Raw genomic sequence first — 20,241 nt, 5'->3', positions numbered from 1 at the left:
GAGTAAGCCCTTTACAAGGCGGGTGACACCCGCCAAAAGTGTGTGCGTTGAGAGCTATGCCCTATGCATGCATTAGTGGCATAGCCTACTGTCTACCCCATAATTCCCAAGTGGTATACATTTTGTCATTCTGTGGGGGGTGGGGATTGATCATATATGTTTCAGCAACATTTGTTTAGTTAATTACGGAAAAGGAGGAGTGTTATTCGTGACTTTGAGTATGTGTGTATTTAAGATGTGTGTGTCCCTCCCACTGTGTAATAATGCCCTTTTACCATTCTTGTAGTAGAGTCGGTCCAGTCCTGTCTCTCTTTCCATCGCGTGCACCTGTCCTTCTTCTCTTTCCACTCTGCTCCTGTCACTCCGCGTTCCTATGCGCCTCTGGTGTTTACGGAAGTGGCGCTGACGTGTCGCCGGGCCTCGGGATTGTGGGAATGGACGAGGGGGCGTGGTCTGCAGGGACGCTGCTGTGCGCCCGGCGTCCGTGGAGTGGGCGGAGCCTGGCTGTGCCCCGTGTCACCCCAGAGGAAGAGCTCTGACAGCCCGACCCAGGGGAGAGGGGACTGGAGCCGAGCGCAGGGCAGCGGGGCAGGGCAAGACCGCGTACCCCACCGAGCAGCGACAGCCGCCCGAGCCGGCTCCCGCGGGTCTCTGCTGCTGCCGCCGCCGCCAGAGGCCGGGAAGGCTGAGTGCACCGGGGCCGGCCCCAGCCCCAGGGGGAAGCAGCCCTCTGCCCGGGCTCGCGGCGGCAGGAAGATGTCCAGCAGCACCAGCAGCCCCGAGGCCATCAAAAAGCTGCTGGAGAACACGCAGAGCGACCTGCGCAGCCTGTCCCTGGAGTGCAGGAAGAAGTTCCCCCCTGTCAAAGAGGTACACCTTGGGGGGTGTGTGTGGGGTGCTCGGGTTCATGCAGCTTCTTCAGCACCCACCCCACGACTTCATGGGCAACCCCCACCTGGCTTCGGGCATAGCCCCAGCTGCCACCTGACTGATAAGGCATGCACACACCTGCATTCATGCCACCTCTGTGAGGCCACAACTCACCCTGTGAGCTCACATGCAAAATGCATCGATCACCACAGCACCCTCTTATTCTCCCAAACCCTGGCACTCCACTACACCCTCAGAAAGGCATGTGTCTTCCCCACAAAGCTCTGTCGCGCCCCTGCACCCTCTATACACGCCTGTGCCTTCCCCACACAGCTCTGGCACGCCCCATGCACCCTCTATACACGCCTGTGTCTTCCCCACACAGATCTGGCACGCCCCATGCACCCTCTATACACGCCTGTGTCTTCCCCATACAGCTCTGGCACGCCCCATGCACCCTCTATACACGCCTGTGTCTTCCCCACACAGATCTGGCACGCCCCATGCACCCTCTATACACGCCTGTGTCTTCCCCATACAGCTCTGGCACGCCCCATGCACCCTCTATACACGCCTGTGTCTTCCCCACACAGGCTGTAGCACTTCAAACCTGGCCTGAAGCACCCCGCTAGAGACACCTGCCACTAACTCGAACACTCCTAATCCCATACACAGTGCTTCAGATAAGATTTGGAAGTGGGAGTAGTTGACTCCCTATTTTTTTTTTTAAATTGGAAGTAAAAATGTAAGCCCAATTCTCAATGGGATATTTTATAAACGAGTGAAACCATGTTTTAACTGGAAAGCAGTATAAAAAAAAAAATATTTCTTATTTTTTAAATAACTTATTTCTTTACACCTAGTTATACATTCACATTAAAAGAAACATGTTTACTTCTGATCGGGCGACACTTACAGTTTCCTCTTCTGGTACTGCATGCTCTACTGGTCCAAACATATCCATACCAACAAATGCTAGAAATAAAATGGAGCTGTGTTGGTGAAATCGGCGAAACTTGTCTGTTTCTTTTTTGTTGGGAATATTTGTACTCCCTATTTTTGGGAGTATTTGCCTATTTTCAGTGGTGGCCGATACACCCCTTATCTGTAGGGCTGACTATATACTTCTGCCACTGGAGTGCCTTTTAGCAACAAATTATAGGCCGATGCTAAGCGTGAGGTGTTAGTGCGCTCTTTGCGGCTACATTTGTAGCTAGTATTCGCTTTGTGAGGGAATTAAAATGGTGTTTAAAACCCAGTAAAACAATTGTTGAAACTGGCTCAGGGAAATGGGTAGTAAGAAACTGGTGGTGTGCTTGACACATGGGCAAATGGGTGCAGATACATGCTTGCAAAGGTGGAACTAGGGGTAATCAGTTTAGCAATAGAGGCCAATAGGTACGGTCTGAGGCGAAGTGAACTGAATAGGTACTTGGCTTTTGAGAATATGATAAATAATAGATTGGAATTGGCTGATTGTTCTATTGGGGAATAAATCGAAGATTAGTACTTTATTGGAAGGTCCGGAATACGGGGTACGTACTTATATGCAATTTATGGCTATTGATGAGAAACTCCGGGGGGCATGGTCTGGATTAAGAAATGTTTGGTCGGATGATGTTCTGGATGAACTTTCTGAGTTAGATTGGAAATACATTCTGAAGTTTAACTTGACTTTGGGTCCTGATATGGGTTTACGTTTTTAATTCGGCAAAAAATTATTGGAAAGTTATATTGGACGCCTGTTAGGATGTTTAGACTGGGGCTCCGGCCAGATGATTTGTGTTGGGGCTGTAATAATGATGGGGGTACATTATTGCATTTATTGTGGGACTGCCCGAGAGTGCTGGAGTTTTGGACGGCAGTGATTGATAGAATTGATTTGATTTTTGATGTGGTTTTGCGGAGGTCGGCAGTGAATATCATACTACTTTCCTGTAAGGATAGGGGTGGTCGAATTACAAGACATTCTTGTTGGATTGATAGGGCCATAATGGTGGCTATCAGGTTAATACTCAGGGTTTGGAAATCGAGGAAGAAACCTAATGTTGATGAATGGCTGACAGAATTACATGTTTTGGTACAGTATGATAAGGTTTCATTTCATAATAAAGATAAGGATGAGGATTATTTGAAATTATGGGGTCCCTTTATGGCTCTATATGATTGATGGGAAGGTGAACTTGTTTTGACGGTTATGGTAGTCGTAGTGAAAAGGGTGGGGTTCCCCCTTTTTTTTTTGTGCTGTCTTGTGTGGTTGTGGTTATCTTACTGGTTATGTTTCACTACGGTTGGTTTTCTGTTTGATTTGCATTATTTATGATGCTCTTGTCTTTTTGTAAAATTCATTCTTTATGCTGATTGTGAAGCATTGTTGCTTTTACTATTATTGTTTATATGAAAAATAATAAAGTGTTGTTGAAAAAAAAAGCAATAGAGGCCAAATCTAGATTTTCTTTGAAGAACCCTTAGGGTTTTTCTATTAATTCGAGTGTGAATGCAGCAGTGTCGGAAATGGCTGCTACCCAGAGATTATAAATCTAAGTTGTACAAGGCTGAATGTGGAAGACTTGGTCGGTGAGAGACTAGGATAAAGACTTCAGTCGTCGGAACAAGACGTATTTTGAAAAAAGGAAATTGAAGCAAAAGCAATCCAAATGGTAAGGGAATTGCAGGTGGAAAATATAAATAAACTGTCCTTGTTTATTATTGGCATTTTTGCTCCAACTCGTCAGTGAAAGAAACATTGGAACATTTTGATTATCAACTCCCACAATGAGTATTCGTATTGCCACATCAAATTTTCTTAGTGCATTGAATTTGAATGATCAAGAGGAAATGGCTATTGCTTTGAATCATGGAGTCCTATATGGGAAAATTGACATAATCACAAATGAAATGGAGTGTAAGCATGTGCATGTATTGTGGCTCTCCCCTTTATGCGATAGGAGCCATCAAGGAGGAATTGAGTTTGATATGGCACGAATTATGCGTTTAAGTATTCAAATACACATGTATATGTTTTAATAGATCCCTAACCTAAACTGAATTCTTCCTTGATGGTGATCTGATGACAAAGAAGACATATGCTTTTGTTTTTATAATTGTGTTGTGTTGCAACTGATTAATTTTAATTTGATTGACTTTTAAAATTTTGTAATGAATGATTGAAAAGTTGAGTAACATTAGCTAAATCAATACATTTTTTTAAAAAACTGTCCTAGTTGGCTTCATATGCAAATTGCCAGGCATACCGTCAATGGGAAATTGGCAGAATCGGATTGCCTGACTGTAGAAGGTTGTTGCTCCTCGTAACACTACATTTATTACCCTTGATCAAATGTAAAAGGTAGACATATGTATTGTGCATGTGAAATGGGGTGGGACGAAGATTTGATTCACTTTCTTTTAATGTGTCCCTGTTTCTTGGCCTTTCATAGGTTTTGGTTTAGGCTTTAATTTAGCGCAAAGGGAAAAAGGATCCGCACATCAATTGGGTATTATTTGGCCAATTGTGAGGAACAAGATTTGATATATAGCTTGGCAGAGTATGTTAGAGGGACTCTTGTATTACATCCTTTAAAAAAAAAATTTTGTTTTATGTTGATCTAACCTGATGTGGTGTTGGTGTGTATTTTAGATGATGTAATGGTTTTAATGTAATATTTTATCTATAATATAATGTTTTAATGGATATATCTGTATAAACATATTTGATGATACTGGCAAGAGTAAATTATGTGATAAGGGATCAACAAAACACACCAAAGTCATTAATGAAGTTAAACACTTTAACTTGCAGTGTCAGGGTTTTGGTGCCCCACTTGCTTCTTGACCTCACTTACCAGCTAGTACTTCACCCCTTTGCGTTCGGCTACAGGTCTGTCTCTGATTTTATCCTCCTCTAGCCACGGTTCATCATCTTGGGCTGATAACTGTGTCCATGCTCCTACCAGCAATTATTCTACCACAGTACATATTATTACCCTGTAGCCACAGGTCTCCTTATTGGGCTGGTAGTAACACCTTTGGGACGCTCCTACAAGCAAGCATTTTCCTCTTGCTTACAGTATTTGTCAGTTGGTTATTTTAACCCAGCAGCCAGGAGTTTCTATCCTGGGCCCGGGATTCCTTTGTTTTCGCTCTGTCCTCCTCCTAGCTTCTGGGATGTAGCTCTCAGTTCCTCTTTACATTCTCACCTTCTCGGTATCTGGCCTATGCCACTGTCTGAGATACAGCCTCAGGCTTGAACTTAAACCTGGAAAGTAGTTATTTTCAAGCTAAAGATCTTGTTTTACCAGTTTAAAAAAATAGGTTACTGTTACATTCAAGTTTCTTTTAGCACTTGCAAACCACTAATTTTCTAAACTGTACTTATAGCATTCTACCAGGTATGTTTCGTTCATTCACTATATATTTTTTTTAATCCAGTTATATAACTTTCATTCAGCGAATGTCTCGTCTCGTCATTTCTGCTTTTATTTTTTTTTTTCGTAGAACATTTACACTATTACTGTACTGAACGTGTAGGCTTATTACCTGCTATTGGCATCTTCAAAGAAAGTGTTTTTCTTCTGTACCTTCTAGGCTAGTGCAGTTTATTTCCATAGCCCGCAAGGTTCTCCTTTTTATTTATTTGTTTTCCCCTTTAATTTACGCATTATGTTGTTACTATGTACTAAAGTACCACTTTATACACAGTTTTATTATTGGCTTTATCATATGTGATTTTTAACCATTTTTATAATCCTTCTTTAGTTGATTACAGGCTCTTAATTTGATCATACAATGAAAGCTCATTACTCATAATAACCAGTTTCTGGCATCTAAGAGTGCGCTTGGTCAATTCAGTTTTATATTCGTTCACTTATTTATGGCTCCCAGATTTGTTCAGACAGTTTTCAATGGGTGTGAACTGTTTAGGGGCCGTTTTTGTTAGATCTCAGGTTAGTTTATCATAGACTTCAACCAACCTCAAGTCAAACTACAAACTGCTAGCAATGAACAACGGAAAACAATGGTGGAAAGTTTATTTTCTTTAAAAGCAAACTCTAGGAATAAAATAGAACTAAATAAACAGTGTGTACAATTCCATCAGAAAAATATTCCGTGTTAGTAATCCAAACTATGTCCAATGGTTAAAAAATCAGAGGAAAAGGGCCAGTTTCCTTCCTCCCAGAATGAACGTATTACTTGTACAAGGCCCAGCTGCACATTTCAAGATTGACAATTTAAAGAAAGTAAATGCATCTGTAAGCGGCAGAATGCTGATGATTTACCACGTTTTCAGGTTATTGTGTCCGGTTATGTGGACCTAAGGAAGAAATTCCTCTTCCCAATACTGAGGGGTTTGGGAGTAAGACGAATGCAAGGAGCTTTTTTACGTAGGAGCGCAATCCCTGGCCTATTTTCCGCACAGTGCATTTATCTTCATATTGAACGATCTTTGCCGCTAAAAACTCAATTGCTACAAATGGATGAGATTTAGCAGAGCGTGGAGTTACCTCTATTTTTATTTATCATCAATTATGTACACATTGTATTTATATTTTTAATCTTTTATGGAAATATTTACTTTTCGAATAAAGTACACTGACTACAAGAAAGAAATAAGTGGAAACCGTTAATTCACAGATGAATATCATAGAGGCCATCGCCTTGATCTAAAGCTACGCCCGATGAGGCCATAGCTAGGCTTAACATTCATTAGATTTGCGAGACAACCCAGACTCTGGGACATTCCTTGACACTAGTGATAACCAGTTAATGCAAGTTTCCTTTAATCGTGAGGATACAAGCATTAACCTCAATACCCCAATTCACTAGGATCACTGCAGCCACTCGCGAGTGATAATTGACTCTTGGGAAGTAAGAAACGGTCTGCTGTTTGCTGTGAGTAATTGAGGGAGCGGGTGACTTTATGCCTGGCTAGTAGCTTGCAACTTGAAATTGTGCCCCATGATACCTGTGACTTAAGCCTCAGAGTCCTATCCTGTTTAACCCAATAATTGAAAACAAAATTAATATAAAGAACTAGGCAAAACAAAGGGAAAGGATTGCTGGAAACCCAAGGGATGCCACTTCTTCTTGCTCTAATGTTGTTGGTGCAACCAAATGAAAGATCAAAAACCTTTTGGGTAAACGGAGGTAGGACATCAAACCATCTGAGGGTGATATGGTGCTCATATTCACTTAAGGCTAAGCCACTAATCCAGCAAATGAATAAGACCAAGCAGGGCACCAGCTCCCATCTGCCGGCTACTAACTGAGTATCCCCCAAAGCAATGCTCCCGAATATGAGAAGAGTGAGCAATTGGTGATGTAAGTGATCGTCTCAATAATATAAGCAAGGGGTCAGATAACACAGTAACATCTACAAATCACCTCACTGATGCAAACTGTGGTTTTATACTATTTACTTAGGGAATCCTGATTCGGACAAAAGAAGTGAGATGTGATGTGGTTAATAATAATATAACAACATTGAAAATAACTTGCTTTAAGACAGATATGACTGGCCATTAAACAAGTGCATTATTCTTAAAATGTTCGGCAATTTCCCTCCGTTGAGTTCTACATATGTCTGACATTGTGTTCAACAGCTTGACGACTCAAAGAGCTGTGCATCTTGCAAACAGTATCTTTCCTGCCTATATCACAATATTTGATTTCCATAAAATGGGATGCAATAGCGAAATTGCTGAGCATTGTGACAATCAAAATTGTGACCTTGAATACAAGGTAGAGATGGTAAACTGAATGGAGGGAAGTAAGCGAGTAGTACGAGTGGAGTATGAGAAGGAGGATATATTAACTTGTCCCACCACAAAAACATGGGGCTGGTTAACGGGTACCTTGCAGATACTTATTCTTGACCAACCAAGACCCCTGGATAAGGGTGTCGTGATTGCTTTCAATCCGAACGGCAACTTCGAAGTCTAATCCCCAGGTCCAGTTTTCAGTACCTAGTAGAAAGTAATCGATCGTTGAACGGTGTGTAGCGTTTGTAAATGTATGCATTTCCGGGATATCCTGCGAACCCTCCAATTTTTTTTTTGCCCTATACCCCAGTTGAATGAGTGTCTACCAATTTCCTACCTTCGATCGCACTGCTGGTTTCTTGAGGGCCGGCTGTAGAATGCCAAAGACAAGATCCTCCTCGCCAACTCTATCGACACTCCCACTAAAATTTCCCATTTTCAAATTAAAATCTCACACTAAGAATGTGATGTTTGCTTGCTGTAGACTGTAGGGTTTCTAGTAGCATGCATTTTGTTTATCTTTCTTGTAGTAAATTGTAATTGTTCAATAACTTCTAAGTATCTGATGTGCTTAGCAGATTTATTAGAAATATTTTCACATAACTGAGCCAAAGGCTTGAGAAGAGGGAAGAGTGTTAACCCCCTCCCCCTCCTTCTAAGTTCCTGTATGTAAGGGCCACTCTTTCCCCTCCCTACCCCTCCTTTCCCCACCCCACATTATTTTATTCAGAGAAATTGGATCGCGTTGTTTGCGTAAATCGTATCTTTGCCCATGCAGATTGTCTGCCATTAGTCCTTTGCTTCAGTGATCTGCAGCCTTCCCATTACCAGTCAAAGTAGATAAAGTCCATTGGAGGGAGATATAATTTCCATCAAATTGCACTGTCCTTCAGTTGTCACCTCTGCAGTGCAAGAAACGCTTGCCTCCAAACTGCTGATTTCTGCTTCTGTTGTTGTCACCATGGCACCAAGCGTAGCCCCGGTTGATGGGTTGACAGCCCCGTCAGTTCATGGCGCCAATTTTATACTTGAGAATGGTGGCGCCAGCTCCAGAGTTTGTGTACCCACAGTCACTGGCAGACCACATAAAGCTCTGGGCTGCACACAAGTCAGCAATTCCGCAGGTGCAACCTTTTGTGCACGGCCCCCTACCAGGACCATGTCGGGGGTCCCCCCAAAGCTCTTTGCACCCACTCTTTGTCCCTCCCCAACTTACCTCATTCAGGCTGTGGCCTCTGGCTGCCTGTTTCTTTTCTCTGTACGCACTGTGTGCTGCAGGCTTTCGGCGGTGCAGGACACAGACTGCAAGCTTTTTCAATACAGATCATGTAGAATAAAGACACATCTCTTTTTTTTGAAATCGGTCAGAAGTACTGCAGCTGTAGTGCGGATGCAGGGTTGGATTCTTGTCTCTACATCGGGCAAGTGAGTTTCCATCCTACTGGTGACTTAACTGGGGTTTAAGCCTGAGCATAGGCTTCCTTTGCCGGTGTGCCCTGTCTTTGCGACTGCTTTACTGGTATTTTCCTTCCTCCTAAATAAGATTTCCTTTGGGGTACCGTTTTGTCACTTACTAAGATGGAGGCTATACCAAGAAGGTGCCTGGCAATTGGGTTCCCGAATTAGGGACTTTAATGTTGCAAACAGTGTTGTATATTCCTTACTTTCTCACCCCTTGACTGTGCTGTATATGCAGGGCAGTATCAGCCTCTGACATTAGAAGATGAGCTGGAGGCGCTCTGGAGGATCGCCGGCTTACCTCCCCCCACTATTCCCCCCCCAGGTAGCACGTCACTCGGTGGGCATCCTTGGTCCTAAGAGCTCCTCTTAGTGGCTCTAGCTTCCAACATCTAGCGCCCAAACACTGGAATGCCTTTCCCACAGCACTCACAAATGAAGCATCATACACAATCTTCCTTAAAGCTCTTAAAACTAAACTGTTTAATCTGTAAATGTCACTAACGGATTTACTCTGCAACATTGTTCTTCTGTAACCAAGGAACATATTGCCAACCCTATCATTCAACGTGTAAATCTACTGTTTTGTATCTTCATTGTATGATTGTCAATGTCATTTTTCCTGTACTACTCTCGCAACTAAGTAAGACTGCAACTAAGTAAGACTACTGCATCAGCGCCACAATGCCTAAGGGCCGATTGTGCGCTTTAGGAATGTAAATAAATAAATGTTTGTTGCAATTTCACCAGGGTGAACTCCTGACTCACCTGCTTGTTGGGTTAGCATGCCAGAGACCTGCTCTTCTGGGTGGGGGTGGGTAGAGGCGGGGAGAGGACAGAGGAACGGCAATGAGTGATTGTGGAAATCGGCAAATGTGGTCTTGAACATGCGCATGACATTCCTTGGCAACATTAGTACTCCTGGTCACTGGCGCACACCTTTAACTTCCAACACACAAATGCATCTATCAGGTCAGTTGCTCCCACAGACACATCTGTGGCACTCGGCTATGATATTCCAAGTCCTAACGTGCCTTTAACACAAGTCGCAAACACTAAATTACATTATGTTGCCCATTACCTGTAGGCACTGTAATATGGCTGTGAATTATGCCCAGTGGCATCCGCTGACCACCAGTCACCAACTGGCAAACCAAGACACCTGGTAGAAGTATGGCCCACTGAAATGCTGCTAGCTAATCTATACAGACCTTGCACTCTGTAACCGTGAGAATTGAGCAGCTGTACAGATTTTACCCTAAGCTTCTATATTTATCACCCTCAAAACAATGCACCGTATCCGTCTGCTGCTCCAGCTACTGTACATGAACCCACCGCAAGTAGACATTTATCCAAATGTGCTTCAGTTAGTGTCGTTTTTTTCTAAGTCTTTTATTATTCTACATTTTCCATAGCGCAAACCTAACTCTGGAGAAGCGGATTACCGTACAGGTCATGGAGCTAAACATTGGTTGACAACTTGTTAAATCTTGCAACCAAACATTCATAATACTTATCAAAGCACAGTACTCAGCTGAGGGAGTGAACATGTTAGCCAAAATCTACGTTACACCAAGGTGGTGTTGAAAGAGCCAGGTCTTCGGTTATTTCCCAAGGCATAAAATAAGCAGTGCCACATAGCAATTTGCTATGTAATTCCGTAGGTTTGCTAATTTAAAAAGACACTTGTGTAGTACGGTTAGCTATTTAAATTACCCAGTCCTGTTCAATGAAAGCACAGTTCACACTGCCTTCCCCTCTTGCCCTCTGGGCTTTCTACACCCTCTTTTCTTTGCACGTTCAGAGGGGCTAGCAGTGGGAGAGGTAGGCAAGAAATGTTTTCTTTTTCAAATAATTGCAAACCAGAAGTAATCGGGATGATAATTTTATTAAGCTAACTATTTCCTGTTTGGCAAAGAGCAGTATGTGTTAACTTTATTTTATTTTTTAAAAGACAGTCTTTCAATTCCATTCAGAAAATGAAAGTTGATACATATTGCATAATTACATTAGTTCCACTGTAAAATACTGCATGGTCTGTTTTTCAGTAAAGTTTAGGTTGGTACCTGAATCTCATGCAGTCAACTATATTTCATTATGTTGGGGAAGGCGCATCATATTGACGAGTGAACACGTTTGAAAACGTACATGATCTTGCGGCCAAATGCTTTTGATGACAAACCTACTTCTATAACCTGCTGGCTCCATCCATCTGTGCAGCAGGTGCTCACCCCATAAGCTGATCTGAAACTCCTTGACAAACTGTCTTATCACCCAGTTGCTTTTGGCTCGCTACCCTAAAAGAGAGATAGTCGCAAACTACAATATTCCACATAGTTTGACTAGTTCTCTGCCTGCTATTCACTCTGCATAGTCTCTTACTTTCTTTCCTCTTGCATAATGAATATACAAAGCTAACTAGATGATTAGGCAAAGTAATGAGTAATCGTTCCATCCAGTCTGTATATCTACAGATCTACAATACCATGGCACTGTAGTTAGCCCCCAGAGCTAATTTAGCTCTGCGATTATGATTGAATTATGTTACCTCCTGCAGGAGGAGCTGGGAACGCAGACAGAATTTGCAAGTAGCAGCCCACATTTCATCCCAGGCCGCTGCAATTATGCCAATCCGTCACCCTGTCCTTGGAGGTGTCGCCTCAGAACAAGCCTCCACTGCAGTGCTACACCACAAAAACCCTCCCCTGCCCCCCAAATCTCACTGGCGCACACCTCCTTGCTAACATCCAGGTCCTAGAAATAGTAATTCCAATCACGGACATACAGACATATGTGTGTTTTTTTTTTTTTTTTTTTTTTTTTTTTTTTTAAAGGGAAGCATGAATTGTGCAAAGCCTGGTTACCTTAAAAACAGACAAAAAAAGTATCTTCAGCCCAGATGGGGCTAAATTGCGCTAAATACTGCTTTAATGGGTGCGCAGGGCTGGAATCCGTGCTTGGGTCTACTTGGCTCAGGCTTGAGGACCTTTAGAGGCCCACCCTCCCCCAAAAGTGGTATTTAACGCTATGTTGAAAACAGTTGATATCAATGACTGGCAAGGGCCATCTTGTCCACCTGAAATTGACAATTAACCTGCCTGCCGCAACACCATGCTAGTTACTTAGTTTCAGGCTATGACTTTCCTTTAACATTGAGAACTTTTTGATTAACAAAACTTCTGAACTTCTCCTTCCACAGCACATAATGGGTCCAGCATTCAATATGCGGGACACTCCCCTGTGCAACACCAATAGTATCCAGTTGCACATGGTCTTGCACTGAAAACTGTTTTGAGAGCCTTTTTATCGTATCTATTTAGTTCTGTTTTTTCCCTCCCTTGTAGGACATGTAAAAAGTTATAAAATTGTATGAAATCAGGACATTGTACTAAATTAGGTTAAGTAAAATGTTGAAAAATTGTGTAGTAGTGGACAGTAATAAGACCATGAATGACTAAATCCCTCTGCTTTATATTAGAAATGAAGATGAAGTTGAAAAAAGATGTTATGCACGACTTGTTGTGTAAAAAATTGAAAACCATACTTTTAAGATTAAATGTTTTTGTTTTTTAGAAATATTGAAACTATGGCAATTGGCACTTGAAGATATACGTGAGAACCAGTATATAACAAAAATTAAGTGCCCTGATGACGGCACCGACAGGATATACAATGGGGATTTAATCCTGTGTTTATTCTTGAGATTCATGTTGGTTCTAGAAACACATTTTTCAAGTGTTGGCACAGTTTCTTTTTCCCGTATGAATTAAGGAGGGTATCATTAATAACAGTAGAGGGTTAAATAGAGACATTCCCTCCAGTTAGGCACAAAAAACGATTTTGAAATGTTTGCGTGTTTGCCATTTGTAGAAGATGTACACACACTGATATGAACTTTAGCGTGTGTTTTAAACATATTGTTGTGTTTTAGAAAAATATATTGTAATGTGTTAAGTGTTTTTGATAAATATTAAAATATGTATTTTTGATAATTACATGGTTATTCGCCCTTTTTTGGTCAAGGGGTGAACATGACTAGGGTTGAATGCATCTAGGATAACTCACTCTCAGCAGAAAAGGAAGGAAGCTGTTTTGTGGGATTCCTTAGATTTTGTCTTGTCTCAGTTCAATTCAGGATCATCTTGAATCCTATAGCGTTTTGGACCGGTTTTATTTGGGGCTACTCTCCAACCATTTATACGGCAGGAAAGGCGCAGAAGGGAGCCTCATGTGAACTGTGTCCTCACACTTACTCCCCATGGGTCCTTTTCTCAAGTGGCCAGGGAAACACCATCGCTTTTGGATCCTGACCCTGGGGGTGGAGAAGTGAGGGAAGATCACCTGGGTGGGGAGGACAGCCCAAAGGGATACTGGGTACTATTCCCTTCTCTACCCTCCATCCCCCCTCCTTCCCATTCCAGGATGATCCCCTAATCCCAGAAGCATTAATGGGGTATTGTTACTCCTTTTCTTCTAGCTAGGATAACACCAGAAATATTATAAACCCAGAAGCCACAGAAGGGGGGTAAAAGAGAGGAGGGATAATAAGGAGGCATGGTATCCCCCTTTTCCTTCTGAAAATCAACCTCAACCTTTCAGCCTTAATGGTTCTAATTAAATAATTTTCCATCATTTCCCCTCATTCAACCTATTATGGTAGTGGGACGAGGAAGCAGTGACTAGGAGTAGTGAACACTACTAAGCTATTTCACCACTCTAGTACTGAGACGAGGAAGAGGCCTGCAGAGTATTGCAATGGTCAGGCGTGTCTCAACTACTGTACTAATTGTAACCAGACAATTGCAATTTGGGACTCACAACTGCAACCTGTCAAGCAGTTGCAGGTGTATAAAAAGGGAGGGACCAGCAGCAAAGAGACCAGCATGGAATCCTGTGTGCCAGGAGGCAGCCTTGATGCATCCTGCAGGAGAGCCAGGATGCCGGCAGATGACCCCAGGAAGTTGTGGAGCGAAGGGCCAGCCAGGCCGCGAGAAGGCCACATGTGGGGAAGCCTCATTTGTCGGAGGCCCGCAGCCTGAGCTGCGGACACAGAAGAAAGAAAAGTGACCAACAGCGACCGCGGAGCTGCCAGCGAGATCCAAGAAGAAAGTGAAATGCGAGCAGGGTTTGCGTGTGAAAGCAAACGTGCAGGTGTAGGCGAAATCAAGAGCACAGCTACCCAGAGGAGACACCACAAACCGCTGAGTGTAGTGGGAACAGCACTTAAACCGATGCACTTCTGGGGCTGCGTGAGAAGGCCGAATTGGATACAGAATGAATGGGAAAGCCTATGCCCGATGTAATTAACCCAAGTAACGGATTGAAAGGGAAGTACGAGGGCAATATAATATGCAAGCAGCTGAGTAAAAAATCACAGCAATTGATTGCCGAACTAAAGGGGGGCTTTTGGCAAAGATGTGCCTTGTTGACAATTCGATGGTAACACCATCCCCATTGTTAATAGTGTGAAAACCCTAGGCTTTTACTTTGATGCCAACACCAACCTCCCCAAACAAACTAATATGACTGCATCAGCCACCGCCTACACTGGCAAACTGATAAGAGCCTGCAGACCTTTCCTCTCGCCCCATAGCTGCCTCACACTTGCTAGAGCACTCATACAGTCCAAACTGGACTATTGTAACAGCCTTATACCTAGGTGCCAACCAATCAATAATTAACAAACTCCAAAGTTCTCCAGAATAATGCATTGCGCGCAGCACTCAACATCCCAAGACGAGAGCACATTTCCACAACTAGGAAAGCATGCAAATGGCTCTCAATACAACAACAAATTGACCTCAAAACCATCTGCCTCACCTACAAAGCCTTCAACAACCTAGCCCCACCATATCACGCCAACAAATTCACTATGAAATCCGCTCCCAGAACCACCAGGTCATCCAACTCCTTATGCTTGGTAGTGCCTAGATTCACATAAAAAACCATTGAGTCCTTCCCAATCTTTAGAAAACAGGTTATTCGCTGGCTACTGAACAAAGAGTAGCGATCACCTCTGAATCTCCTATGAACCTGCTGAAGTTTTGTAAATAATGTAAATTGCTGTAATTTGTAATTGTTGCACCATGTATAATGCATACCTCATTCCTGCAACTGAACTCTTTATGCGCACATCTACCCATGGGTCTGGAGCGCTATACAAATAAAATAAACAAACAAACAAGTATGTGTGAAATTCAAATATGGCATATTGAAAGTAAAACGCGAGTCGCTTGAAGCACAAAAGAAAAAGTCTGGAAGATTGTGAGAGAACACCTTCACCACCTTACTTTCATTATTCTTTAGATAAGAATACTGCTGCAGTTGCAGTTCAAGTCACGCTGAGCGCCTGGAGTGCTAGCTTAATGTGCAGACCTTGCCCCCTGCGGTTCTCCTGCAGGTTACTGACTGTACACAGTGTGTGCTGCGTAGAGCTCTGGGATCGCTTGTTTACCTTGCATATTGCTCCACCATCCTGCATCTCATAGCTGCCTCTCTCCTGGTGGGGGTCTTCGTCCTCTCCTCCACTGCCAGACCTTCTGGGTGACGTAGTTTTATGGGACAAACAGAAACTGGCCAGTATTGTGCAATACAGGTATGGGGCAGGAAAGGGTGGTACTTATTTCTGTCCTCTAGGTACAGGTGGAAAGGACAACGAATTGAGCTCTCATAACACCACCTCTGGGGCTGGACTGGCTCTGGTGAAAACCCCGGGAGGTCTCCCACCCCAGGTTGGGAAGGCCCCTATCCCCTTTAGACATGGTTGTGTCTTTGAAGTTGTCACACTTGCCAGCGTCTCCCATTGTTTCCATGACAGCAATAACGGAGAAGCCCTGTGAGGAGAAAAGGGCTGTGACTAACTGCTGTTTGCCGCTGGGCTGCTGCTTTACTTACTTTTCGAATCATCCTGGGAGAGACTGTTGCTTTAAGGAGTGAAGAAAGCAACTGACACACCCCCTGAAGCGGCGTAACTTAAACCGGGTCTCACGACCCTTGCGGCTAGAGGTCCTGTGAGGAGTAAAGGGCTGTGACTAACTGCTGTTTGCCGCTGTTTACGCTGAGTACGCGTTGGGCGTGGCGTACTTGGAAAAGTCTGTCGGGCTGCTTTCAGATCGGCCGCCGAAATCAGTGGTCAAGCCCTTGAAGCTCTAAGGGCCTTGGTCTGTCTGGACTTGTTGTTCGCCTGTTTGCTGCCCCTTCACTTTGCTTAGCGGCAATATACATCACATTGACTGGTGCTACTATACACCAAATCGGACGATCTATCTGCTCTTACCTGTTCCCGGGGACTGTGGGATGCAAGTTTACTTGCCTCCTTTGACCCAGGACTTAGTTTGGTTTTTTTTCTTTTTTTTTTTTCTCGTGTGCTTGGATTTCTATGCTGATCTGTGCAGTCTTTAATACAAGAACTTATTTCACCTCCAGAGGTTTCTCCTGCTGCTCGGGTTGCACTGTCGAGTGCCCGGCGCAAGGAAAGAACGCTTCTTATCCATCAACACGCCTGCAGCTGAGACGTGAGATTGAAGGTAAAGATTCCTTACAATTAAAGCACGCAGAGGCTCGTACCTTGCATGCAAGTTATATCGAACCTGATTGTTGCCGTATACTTGCTGAAACTGTTGTTAGCTCACCTTGTACTTCCTGTTCACAATCTTGCAAGCACCAAAAAACTTCCATCTGCAAGTGTACTGTGGAAAAGTCTTATGCGAGTCCTCCTTCGTCATCTGTGTCTTCATTTGAACTGTCTGCTTTGCATTCTTGCGAAAGCTCTAACAAATCAGGCAATTGTGCCGTCTGAGAGATCTCACAATTTGGTACAACGCTTGGATGCACTTGCTCGCGAAGTAATTACTAAATGTGTTAACTGGCCGTTCCAGCACAGCTTCAATGTGACTTATCGAACGGCAATTTAGAGACCGTTGCAGTTTGCCAGACCTTATCTAGTTCTGTACTATCCCCTCCATTATTGCCTCGATTTTTCAACTACTGAGACTACGGACACAGATGGCGAAAAGTCTCCCCCTGACGTTGCCCACTTGTTATTACTTCCTCTGTCTCTTGTAGATGGGTGCACAACTGTTATGTCTTCAAATGATAAGGCTTTGGCTCCCTACCAGATATTATCCTCTCCACCTAGATTGCCATCGATTGAAAATGCACTTGCAAATAAGTTCCTGTTAGATCTGGAGAAAATTAATACTGCTCGATTGACCTCCAAAGAAAATGCTGCTGTGCTATTGGCAGCAGCTTGCCAATTACCTAAAGGAATTATTCAAGAAGGACAAAATCAAAGTACAGATAAGTTTTCTGTCAGGACCCTTTAAAAGAAGACGTCTCGATGACGGAGGCTCACCAGACTTGCTTTGTTCGCAAACCAAATATAATCTGGTTACTAATCAGGATCCCATGGTGATTGCATCCTGTTCGGACTCTACTTTATATTCTCTGCAACAAATGGTTGAGCAAAGACACGGGATTCGAGCAACCTCCATTTCTGAACCAAATACATTTAACACTCGCACACATATATCTAATTGAATCAGATCTTGGTAACATCATGAGGAAAACTACTCAGGAACTTTTACCTGTCCTAATGTCCTCCATGACAATGTCAATCTCTCCTTTTTTTGAAATTATATGAGCAAATCCAAGATGGTATGAAAGATTTGATAAGCTTAGTTGCTATTTCAAATACAAAACTGAGCGCTTTGGAGGGTGAAAGCGCCATGTCAAAACAAATCTTGGCAAGATTAATTGAGAAAATGGAGTCTGGTTCCAGTGTGCCGAATGAACATCGGCCAAGTGTTTTGGAAGATCAAAGACTGTTTGCTGAGATGGCTAAACAAGCACTGGCCCTCCTTCAGCAGCAGTCTTCGAATTCTAGGGCTATATCGACAACAGACAGTATCCCTTCCAGGTTGGGTAGCTCCCCCCAAGTGTCTCTTTAGGGATACCGGTCTCCAGCATCGAAGTATCCAATGCCCAAACTACATCTGCTGAGACACGCACTCAACTTGATGGCCCTCAATTCTCGGCAAACACTATAGAGGTTGTTGATGAACTTGTCTAACACAAGTATTTCCTCCTTTTCTGAAGCAGTTCTTGGTTAAAAAAAAAAAAAAATGGAGCAAATTTCAATTTTCAGGAATCTTCCACCTCAAATTCTATTCTTAACATCACGGATCACCCTGAACAGGACTCTTCTGGAACCATCGTTGAAGCATTAGATGTTGTGGGTCCTCCAAAAAGCTTTATTTCCCATTTTTGATAATAAACATAAAACAAACCACCAGACTGTGAAACCTAAGCAATTAAAAAAAAACAAAGAATATGTCTAAGAAGAAGACTCGAGCTAGTCTTGGTTCACGTAAATTTCTAAGAAATTTGAAATCCCTAAGTCTCACAATAAATTCGGATACATCAAGTAACGCGAAAAATGATAACATAATCGAGGATCCTGATAAAGTCCCAAGCACCACTGTGAAAGAAGCAGGGACAGAACTGCATGAGCCTTTGTATGATCTTTTAGATCTGCTACCTGCTGAACATGTAGATGAAGTGCATTCTTGTATCGACATTACTGCTATGAATCCAGAAGTGGAGATCTCGGCTCCTCCTAACATAAGTTTACCGTCTGATGTGCCCCACAGAGACTTGTCCCAGAGCACTCGTCAGTGTGTTATTGTATCTAAGATAACCACCCGCGAGAAAACAAACCCTATAAAGGAAAGTCCAAAAATACTTACTATTGGGCAACGATGGTCAAATATGAAGCTTCATGGCCCTCCATCGTCGGCCGATCGAAGCCTCGAAATTAGGAGTAAACCATTGGAAGCTGTTATGAATACTTCCATGTGTGGCTCTCAAGATTATGACGATCAATTAAGCTTCGCTGCCAAACCACTGAATCAAGAACGCAATGCTAAACATGTGCATTTTTCGAAAAGTAAGCCGTCGTCTTCAATACTCAAGAAAACTATTGCCAAATATCAGCTCATTTTGGAACGAATATCATCTGCAAATGACGGTTTTACACTAAATCGGGCAAATGTACTGCGTCTCTTACATTATGTTCCAACTTTAAGGACAATTGAAACAACTGATATAAGGACCGTTGAATTCTATAAAGAGCCTCAAAATGATGGTGTGCGCTTGCACATCGATTCTGGAATAGTACGTAACATTCTTTTGGAATCTGTATCCGTACTGCTGTCGATGGGCTTTGATTTGCGCGAAGATGACACACACAATAGAAAAATCACGTCTGTTACAAATGCAATCTTGGCCCCTAAAGTAACTTTTCCACCCACCTTTCAACATTTAAATCACGTTTGTGTAGAGCCTGCTGCCCCAGAAGTTTTAAAAACACTGAATTCAATGAACGAACAAATAATGGATCCAGGTTTTCATTTGTTCACCACAAAAGAACAAACAATGAGTGACCAAATTCAAATAACTGTTTCATGTGAAGAGTCTAGCAACCCCTCAAATGATATGATGAATATCCCTGAATCTAACAAGTAGGATTGGGTTGCTAGATCGTTGATGAAGTCTCATAGAAGCTAATGCTCAGCTCTTCAATCTAAAACCTTGCTGAAGATTGCCTCTTGGAACTCCCGTGGATTTAATCATCTGCTTCTGCTTCTTGGCTTGATGGTTTAGACTTTGTGTGCCTACAAGAAACTTGACTTGCAAAACCTCTGATATGTGATGAATTCGACATCTCTATTAATCCTGCAAGTTTGAAAAATACTGGCAGACCTGTAGCTGGTCTTCTTACTCTGATCAGGAAAAGTTCAGGCTACAAAATTGTTGAAGATAAAAAGATTACTCCATATATTCAACTGGTCACAGTCAAATTAGAATCGCTTGCAAACCAAATAATGGATACAATATATATTATGAATCTGTATTGGCAACACAAAGCATTCCGATCAGATGAATTTATTGATAATGTGTCCTCTATTATTGATACCATCAATGAAAAGTAATCCCTACCAAACATTTTGCTGTGTGTAGATTTAAACATTGATTGTATAAAATTGCAATCTGGAAAGTCGTCTAGTAAAATATCTCATTTATTAGATACGCAAGCCTAGATCTCTGAAATGTCCGCGGGAGGAATGACTATGCTGAATGGATGCACAGATGG

The 20,241-nt window shown here is 42.7% G+C and overlaps 1 protein-coding gene across 2 annotated transcripts in view; it reads left to right on the top strand.

The window, feature by feature from the left end:
- Positions 1 to 416: 416 nt before the first annotated feature.
- Positions 417 to 20,241, top strand: part of MON2 (MON2 homolog, regulator of endosome-to-Golgi trafficking) — a 1,155,350-nt gene continuing 1,135,525 nt past the window's right edge. For both annotated transcript variants that reach the window (XM_069629845.1, XM_069629844.1), the window contains exon 1: positions 417 to 870. In XM_069629845.1, the coding sequence (XP_069485946.1) occupies positions 757 to 870 (114 nt within the window). In that variant the 5' untranslated portion in view covers positions 417 to 756. The remainder of the gene's footprint in view (positions 871 to 20,241) is intronic.

The sequence above is a fragment of the Ambystoma mexicanum genome, chromosome 12, assembly GCF_040938575.1.
Source record: "Ambystoma mexicanum isolate Mex_15411 chromosome 12, UKY_AmexF1_1, whole genome shotgun sequence".
In the NCBI taxonomy this organism is placed as follows: domain Eukaryota; kingdom Metazoa; phylum Chordata; class Amphibia; order Caudata; family Ambystomatidae; genus Ambystoma; species Ambystoma mexicanum.
The sequence above is the reverse complement of the archived record's forward strand: the minus strand, read 5'-3'. Positions and strand labels throughout refer to the sequence as shown.